Raw genomic sequence first — 8,656 nt, 5'->3', positions numbered from 1 at the left:
CCCTGTAGGGAAAGGGCTTTTTACGGAATTTAGTTACCTGAAGTTTGGCATTCTCTCAATCAAAGCTTCAACGAAAGTCTCCTTCAGGGCCATTTGCTGTGGTGGCCAGCATCTCCCATCCGCCCTCCCTGCCTTTTCCTTACCCCCCGTAAGAGTGGTTCAGCCGGGCACCGAGGCTCCTGGAGCTGGATCGATGGTCGCACCCGCCCTCACCCGGAATGTGGGCCTTTGGAACGAGTGAGGTGGGAGGGACCAAGGTGGAGAGGCGTGCTGCGCCCCGCAGCGGGAGGAGCCGCGCTGTTCCGGCTGTCCGTGGGGGCGACCCTCTGGTCCGCGCCGCGGGCGGGAAGGGCAGGTAGGCGAGCAGGCACCGCGGCTCTGGGCGTGACTCGGGCAGCGGAGCCCCTTGCGAGCCTGGCGCGCCCCCCGCACTCGCGGCCTCCGGCTCTGCGACGGGGGAGTAAGGAGATGCCGACCCAGAGGGACAGCAGTACCATGTCTCATCCAGTCGCAGGCGGCTGCAGCGGGGACCATGCTCACCAGGTCCGGGTGAAAGCCTACTACCGCGGGTGAGTTTCCCGGTGTAGCGGTGGAGGTGGAAGGGCAGGCGAAAGGCCAGCCGACTTGGCCTGGAGGAGGGGAGGGCGAGGGGCTGAAGATGTGGACGGGTTGGTCTGGGCTGGAGACTGGGGGCTCCGATGGGTGACCCAGTGGTCGGAGGGAGGTGCGTGGGGTGTGGGGCTGGGGCGTCCCCAAGATGTGGTGCCGGGTGCCCTGGAGTCGCGCGGCTTGGAGTCCAGCGGAGGATCCGAGGGAGGAGCCTGGGAGTAGAGTAGGTCCACCTGGTGGGTTCGAGAGACTCGCCTGCTAAGACATTTATAAGGTCTTTACGTCGTTAAGTCTGGATGTATTTGTGATGAGAGTTGATTCCGAGTGATACGTCCGTTACTACGTAAGTTTGCCACAGGCTTTAAAGACAGGACTGTGAATTTGCTGGTCCTTTTGACTACCAGAAGGCCGAAAGTCGCAGGTTCTCTTAAGTCAGGTTTAACTACATCGCCTAGAGGAGTTCACAAAGTGTTATCTGGGCTATAGTCAGGCTGCCAGTATATTAGACATGTTATTTAACTTGATGGGTTTTCAGGGATGTGCATTCGGGACTTAACGTTTCGCCAAGATTAGGTTATGTATGTGTCAATTAAAATGTTGTGAACGATTTTCCTATCAGTTGCTTCAAGGATCCTCAGATAGGGTGAAATATGGTAAGGTGAGAAGAGGAGGAGCCTAGGCACAGTTTTATAATCTGTGATCTTTACTCTTATTACCTAAATTATAACTCTGGAAATACCAGAAATAATCTAGTCCTAAGACTGTTGTATTAAGTCATATTTTACAGTCAGTGACCTTAAGTATCCCCCTTCCCTTGAATTCAGTTGTGGTTTAAAATTTCTTTGAGATGGCTATATTTTGAAGCATTAGAAATTTGACAGGTTAGTGTGAACAGAAAAATTTGAAAGGTAACAGAAAACCTGGCTGTTTTGGTCTGTCTTAGAGCTGGTCCAAGCAGAAGTAAATTGCTTTAGAAAACTCAAGCACTAGGAGGTTGAAATTGCAGTGCATACTTTTACATTCCTGAGAGGATCAGTGAAGATAGCAGACTTTCAAAATGCCACTCTTGTTTTGCTTTCAAAGAAAATATAAGCCGCTAAATATCTTACCGATTTGATGTAAGGACTTACTAGTTTGCTCTCAGAAAGTCGCTGACATCTTATTAGCTTGACTGTATTCAGAAGCAGTTTGCAGGAGTTATTTTGGACAATGTCAGTGTTTTTGCTTAAATTGATCAAGGAGGTCTTGGTTTTAAAATACCAAGAAGTGTGTATATGCTTTTTTAAAAGACCGTAGTTGTTTCAGGAGCTGTTTTGATTTGAGGATGGTCAGCTGGAAACTGCACTTGTGGGAAAAAACTTTGCTTCCTTTACCTTACCTTTAATATGATTGATGAGTTATTTCACTTTAGAATGTGTTCTATTTTATAAAGTTGATAGTTCCATGAGTTGTTAGATGCAGAGAAATCAGTGCTTCTTCCTTTTTTTGTTAGTTTGACAAATGTAAAGAGGCCAGTTAGGAAATTAAAACCATTATAAGCTCCTTTTAAAAGAAATCAAAGTTGACTGTCCTTTAGGAGGGGAGGTTTTATTTTTTCTTGGCTTATTGCTCCAATTACTTTTAAAAAAGAAAATAAGTACATAAAACTCTTTTAGTGCTTGACTAAAGCCCCCAAAACATTGAAGTTAGCATTTTCATTGTTTTTTAAAACCTAGGAAGTTTTGCTAAGGAATGAAAGAATCAACCCTTGCCCTTTAGTGCTTTTTTTTCAATGAAAGCTTTCGAATAATGTCTTCATTTCAAGCCTCATTTAGAGACATCAGTGCTCTCTAAATTATGCCAATTTTTGTCCTCTGAAATTAGATCTGTTAAGATATATTAACACTAGTCCAAACTGATGGTTATATTAGTCAGCTGCTCATTACTAACGATGAAACTAATGAGTCACCAGTGAGCGTAGTTAATAAACAAGTTGCTAACTAGAACACCTGATTTTTTAAATTAAGGTGTCATTGATATACAATCTTATGAAGGTTTCACATGAGCAACATTGTAGTTACAACATTCACCCTTATTATAAAGTACCCCCCAACCCCACTGCAGTCAGTCATCAGCGTACCAAGATGCTATAGAGTCACTACTTGTCTTCTCCATAGACCACCTGATTCTAAAATAGAAGATCTTTTATATTAAGAAATGTAAAGATAACCTACATTTGAAAAAGCTTCTTTTTCCTCAGATTTTCTGAATGGTCATTATCAGAGAGCTTCCCCTTAAGACCTTCTAACAATATTTCTTTCCAGTGAATGTTGAATCTTGGAATAGCCAAAACTTTTTATGTGAATAGATTGCCTTCTTTCAAAGAGTGTAATATTCTCATTCTGTTAAATTTGTTCTTAGTGCAAATCTGATGTCTCTCTGATAGACTCTTAGGTTTTTTCTAGTTTTTAAGCAGAACCTTAACTGCTCTGAGAATCTGATTTTATTGGAGACCACCTAAGAGTCCCTGTCTCACAGCCTATACCCCTCTTTCCTCACGAGAGCTCGTCAGTGACTGGCCTTCCTTCTCCAGTCATTACCTAGTGGTGTCAGTTTTGAGGAAGACAAACAGGTTTTGTTAGTAATAGATTGCCGTTGTGTGTGCTTATACTTATATAAAGTTACCTGATATTATGGGATAGAATTTAACAAGGAAATATCTGGACTGCTTATTTCTTTATATTGAAATCTATGGGAAATTATGCAAAAAGCTCTTAAAAATACTTTTTAAACCACTATTCTTGAGCAGTTATAACAATCCAGATGATTCTTTCTGTGCACATCTACAAATAAAAAGAAATTGTTAACTTCTTGTGTATTTGGAGTGTGTAGCTGGTTCAGTGAAGAAGTAAGTATGCAGCATTTTTCTCACTGTGAACAAGTCTTGGCAAGACTTGTTTTTTAAAGTATTGCAAAATAATTTTAGCAATATACTCTAGTAATTGTTCTAAGGAAATAAAAACAGTGATTTGAGAGTTGGGGGAATGTTTATTGGTCCTGGAGCTTCGGCATAGCACCCTAACCATTGGGCAATGGATCCATAGCTTTACTAGAGAGAAAGGACATGGTGGCCTGGTGCCAAAAACCAAAACTACCCTCTCAGAAATTTGAATTAGATAATAGGAGATAAATTGTTTGTTAGCAGTGAGGTCTGAAGCATAAGAGTTGAGGGAGAGGCTGAGGAGGCCAGGACCATGTGCAAACTGAAGGTTTGAGGAAGCAGAGGAGAAAGAAGCAGCTCTACAGAAAAATTCTCCTTGGAGGTGCCAGCTTTCTAATACAACTCCCAACCCTCTGTTTATGGTAACTTCAGTGTTTGTTTCTTTTATGGTTGAATTTAGCCTAATTAAAACCTGAATTTTAAAAATCCCAATCTTGCTTAGGATTTCACATACTACCAAAGTTTGTTTAAACACAATTTAATAAATACTGTTGAACACCTACTCTAAGCTAGGCACGTGGTGCTAGGATGGACCCAGAGTGTATAGCGGTGGATAGGACAAGGTTTTGCCCTGTGGAGGAGCTAAGAGACTAGGAGGAGGAAAGACATAGTTAATAAAAGGGTGTGTGTTTATGTGTAAGGTACTTGCAGGGATGGATACTGGAGAGGAATTTGGGGTGAGGGGAGCCTCCCCAGAGGATGAAATGTCTGAGGCTTTTAAAGGATGAACAGGTTCTCTTGGTGGATGGTGATGGGGTCAGGGGAGGGTTATTCCAGGCATGGCACAACTGCATGATGTTTGGGGAATTAGTCAGTTTAGTTGTTATTATATTCATTCCTTATATGAAATGTCTGAGGCTTTTAAAGGATGAACAGGTTCTCTTGGTGGATGGTGATGGGGTTCAGGGGAGGGTTATTCCAGGCATGGCACAACTGCATGATGTTTGGGGAATTAGTCAGTTTAGTTGTTATTATATTCATTCCTTATTAGAATATAAAGTGTGAAATGGAGCTAATAAGGTTCACAGGCAGTAGGTGGTAAAGATTGTTGAATATCATACTGGGGGCATCAGATTTTTTCTCACTGGTGAAGGTTTTAAGTAAGAGAGATACATGGTAAGATTTTCATTTTAGAAAGATCATTGTTGGAGCCAGTATGGGAAATGAGTTGGTGAAGGATGAAACTAATTTGGAGGCTTTGCAGGTAGTCCAGGTGAGAGAGTCTGAGGAGAAGGAAAAGAAGACATGGACTCAGTGGCAATTGTAGGGGGCAGAATCAGTATGAATTAAAGATTGCCTGTCTGGAAGAGAGAGACAGTGCCTGACAACTCATAGGTTTCTTATTTGGGAGAGACTAGGGAATATAGAAGGAAGAGATTTGTGAGAGAAGGGAATTCATTACCTGGAACAAATAACCTAATTTGGAGCTCAGGCTGCTCTGGGGGCATCCAAGTGAAATATCTGGAATTAACTAAACAAATCATTTGTTGTGTGCTTTGCTCTATGTCCTAAGCACTAGGCATGACAGCTCACCTATGTAGAAATGTGTCTGAGAATGATGATAAAAATGCCACCAGTGGCCAAATACAGATCACAAAGTCAAGGCATTAAAGCTAAATTTTAAAAATACAGAAATACGTAAAGTAGAAAGTTCTCCCTGTAGCCTCTTACACATCCTAGGGGTAGCCATTGTTAACAGTTTGGGATATGCTACATCATATCAGTGTGTATAGATATGTGTACACATACACACACACCCTTTTCTTTTTCCAATAAATAGATATTTCCACACGTTTCTTCAACTTTATTTCATTTATGGTTATCTTTCCATGTCAGAATAGACAGATAAATAGATACGTATATGCAGATAGGTAGAGAAGACAGTTACAGTAATGCACCTCTTCTTTATAATTAGTACCTAGAGTTCCATATTATTGTAATACCATACTTTAATCTTTTTTTTAATCGAACATACACAGTTGCTTTCATGAAATCACTATTTCAAATCATCCTTGTATTTAATATATATTTTGCAAACATGGTCAAAGCTCTGCCTATTTTAAAGCCTGATATTTGTTCTCCAAAAACATCAGTTTACATTCCCTGTAACAGTGTACATACAAATGAAACATTTTCCCTATGCTCCCATTGCATGTTAATGATCTTTTAAATTTTTGCCAGTAGGATTGGCAAAAAAATGCTAATTTTTTTTGCAACTATCTTTTTATACATTATTGATTTGAATTTCCTCTGTGGATTGTTCATGTCCTTTGCTCATTTTTTCTCTTGGATTCTTTTTCCTTTTTTAATTAATTTGTCTGAAGGGACCCTGACATTTTATCTGTTAAAAAAAGGTGCCAGTCAGTGTTTCTCTAACTTGTTGCTTGTCTGGAGTCTTTAATTTTTATGTAATTCTCTCCTTTTTTTCTTTATGGTTTCTGGGTTTCCTTTCTTCTGTAGATGTGTGTCTCATCTAAAAATATTCATTTTTTCTGCTGTTATGCAACTCTTAAGTGATTATCTTTTCAATGAATCTGGTATTTGGGGGTTTAGTTATTTTTGGTGTACCGATACAACTAAAATTTTTTCAAAATGTATTCTAATACCATTATTGAATAGGTTGTTCTTTTACCACTGATTTGAAATGACAACTTTGTTATGTTCTAAATATCTTAGATATGCATAAGTACCTTGTTTCATTGATTTTGGGGGAGAAGTCTAATTTGCACATGCCACCATTGGTTTAATTATTACAATAGAGGTAATTTTAATATATGTTATGAAAAGGCCCATTTTATTAGCTTTCTCTTTCTGAGTTTTCTTAGCCATCTTCTGCATTTTTTCTTACAGGTGAATTTTTGAAAGTTTTTTTGGTTCCAGAAAATAAATCTTACTGGCATTTTGATTTGGAATTATACTGAATTTACAGATTAGTTTGAGAACTGCTAGTTTTATAATATTGAGGCTTGCTTTGCAAGTATGTGGAATTTCTTCCTTGTTTTTCAGTAGGATTCCTGTGTCATACATCTTCCACAGTTCCTGGGGAGTTTATTCTTAGATACTTTATAATTTTGCTGTTTATATGAATGGGATTTTTTATTCTCAGATGCTTATTATATACCATCTATTTTTGTATGTTTAAGTTGAACTGGCCACCTTATTCTAGTAATATCTTAGTTTACTGACTTAGAACTTAGAGGTACGTAGTATCATCTGCGAATAACAGTTTTACTTTTTTTAGGTTTTCCAGACAGTGCTCAATTTTGGCAGTGATCTTTTATCTTAATGAAATATGATCAGTAGAAAAATTTCATCAATTATCTTTAGAGACATCTAGCCTCCTTTTTTCCCTTTGAAGTACGTTGAAGAGCATAGAAACTTTTAATTTTTTAATTTTTTAATTTATTAAGGTATTATTGGTATACATTCTTATGAATGTTTCACATAAAAAACAGTGTGGTTACTACATTCATCCATATTATTAAGTTCCCACCATACCCCATTGCAGTCACTCTCCATCAGTGTAGTAAGATGCCACAGATTCGCTATTTGCCTTCTATGTGCTACACTGTCTTCCCTGTGACCCCCCCCCCCCCCCCGCCCCACTGTGTGTACTAATAACCCTCAGTCCCCTTCTCCCTCTCTCCCCACGCGCCCTCCCACACCTCTCTCCTTTGGTAACTGCTAGTCCCTTCTTGGAGTCTGAGCATAGAAACTTTTATAACATACTTACATGTTCGAAGAATTGTGTTTTGAACTTATTTTTATTTAATCTTTACAACATTCATAGGTAAATATCATTATCTCCATTTTATAGATGAAAACATTGAAGCTTAGTAAGCTACAATACAAAGCTAAGTCTTACCCTTCAACGAACTTTCTTTTCCCTTTTACTGTATTGGTGGTGCTTTTTAAGATTACTTTTTTGCTTTATTGTCAAATTCCTATTTCATAGTTCTTTTTGAGTTAATTTGCTCTCTTTCATTATTAAAAATGTAAGTTGCATTATAGCCTTTTTTTTGTAAATTAACAATTAAGGAATGATATTTTGAAATTATACAAATGTACTATTTCCCCCAAACATTTCTCATCCACTGGTTTTACCATACATGGATGATCCCATCTAAAACCAGTATCATGGTGATTACAAATAAACCTTTTTTCCTGATTATGCTACATTTAATTTAGGAGAAAAGCTCATACTGAGTTAGGGGAAGGGCTGAATATGGCTCTTTTCAGGTTTATTTTTAAAGCAGTTATTCCTAAGGAAAAACTTTAGATTCTCTATTTTAGAACATAGTAACATAGTGAATGCTTAAAGCAGTTTATCTTCTGTAGCCCAATAGCAAAATTAAAAGCACTGTTTTCCCTTTTAAAAAAAAAAATCAACCAAAATTTGCCATTTGGGGAATTTTTGTGGTGAAGCAGTCTATATTCTATTGAAGGCCAGTGGTAACATAATTTATGCTAACACTGAAGTTAAACCCAGAAAAAAAAATATGTCATGCATAATTTGTTTATACCTTTAGAATGTAGTATCTTTATTTCACAGCTCATTTTTAGCTTTGGCACTAAAATAAGGATCTGGTGATTGTGGAGTGGATGAACATGGTGCTTTCTCAATTACTTAGTGAAGTGTTTATGTAAAACTCCCTTAAATGTTTTAAGTTCCTGGAACTTAAGGAGTGGCAGTTGATAAAGCATGACTGCTTCATTGACTCTCCTTAGAATGTGTGTACTTAAGTTTTTAAGGATTATGCAGATGTTTTAAAAACATTTGTGTCTTCTGATATTTTAGCTCTTGAAAAATAAGATTTCTGAAAAATGCTTATTGTTTACAAGCATGCTTATTTACATATGTGGTAATTTTAACTCCATGTAGACCTTAATAAGGGACTCATGTTTTGATGATGTCTAATCATACTAATTTTTTCCCCTTGCATTCAAAAAAGATAATGTCACTCTTGTTCTTTGCCTGAGAAATTCCACTGGAGACTTCTCTTCTAATTTAATTCTCAGATACATTCTCTCAATCCTTACTTACCTCCTTATACTACTAACTTTGAG

At 38.3% G+C, this 8,656-nt stretch overlaps 1 protein-coding gene across 1 annotated transcript in view; it reads left to right on the top strand.

Moving 5' to 3' along the window:
• The first annotated feature begins 265 nt into the window (after window positions 1–265).
• The window catches only part of PRKCI (protein kinase C iota), an 86,454-nt gene continuing 78,063 nt past the window's right edge, over window positions 266–8,656 (top strand). The window contains exon 1 of the mRNA XM_017654615.3: window positions 266–569. Within this exon, the coding sequence (XP_017510104.1) occupies window positions 469–569 (101 nt within the window). The 5' untranslated portion in view covers window positions 266–468. The remainder of the gene's footprint in view (window positions 570–8,656) is intronic.

The sequence above is a fragment of the Manis javanica genome, chromosome 3 (genome assembly GCF_040802235.1).
Source record: "Manis javanica isolate MJ-LG chromosome 3, MJ_LKY, whole genome shotgun sequence".
In the NCBI taxonomy this organism is placed as follows: Eukaryota; Metazoa; Chordata; class Mammalia; order Pholidota; family Manidae; genus Manis; species Manis javanica.
The sequence above is the reverse complement of the archived record's forward strand: the minus strand, read 5'-3'. Positions and strand labels throughout refer to the sequence as shown.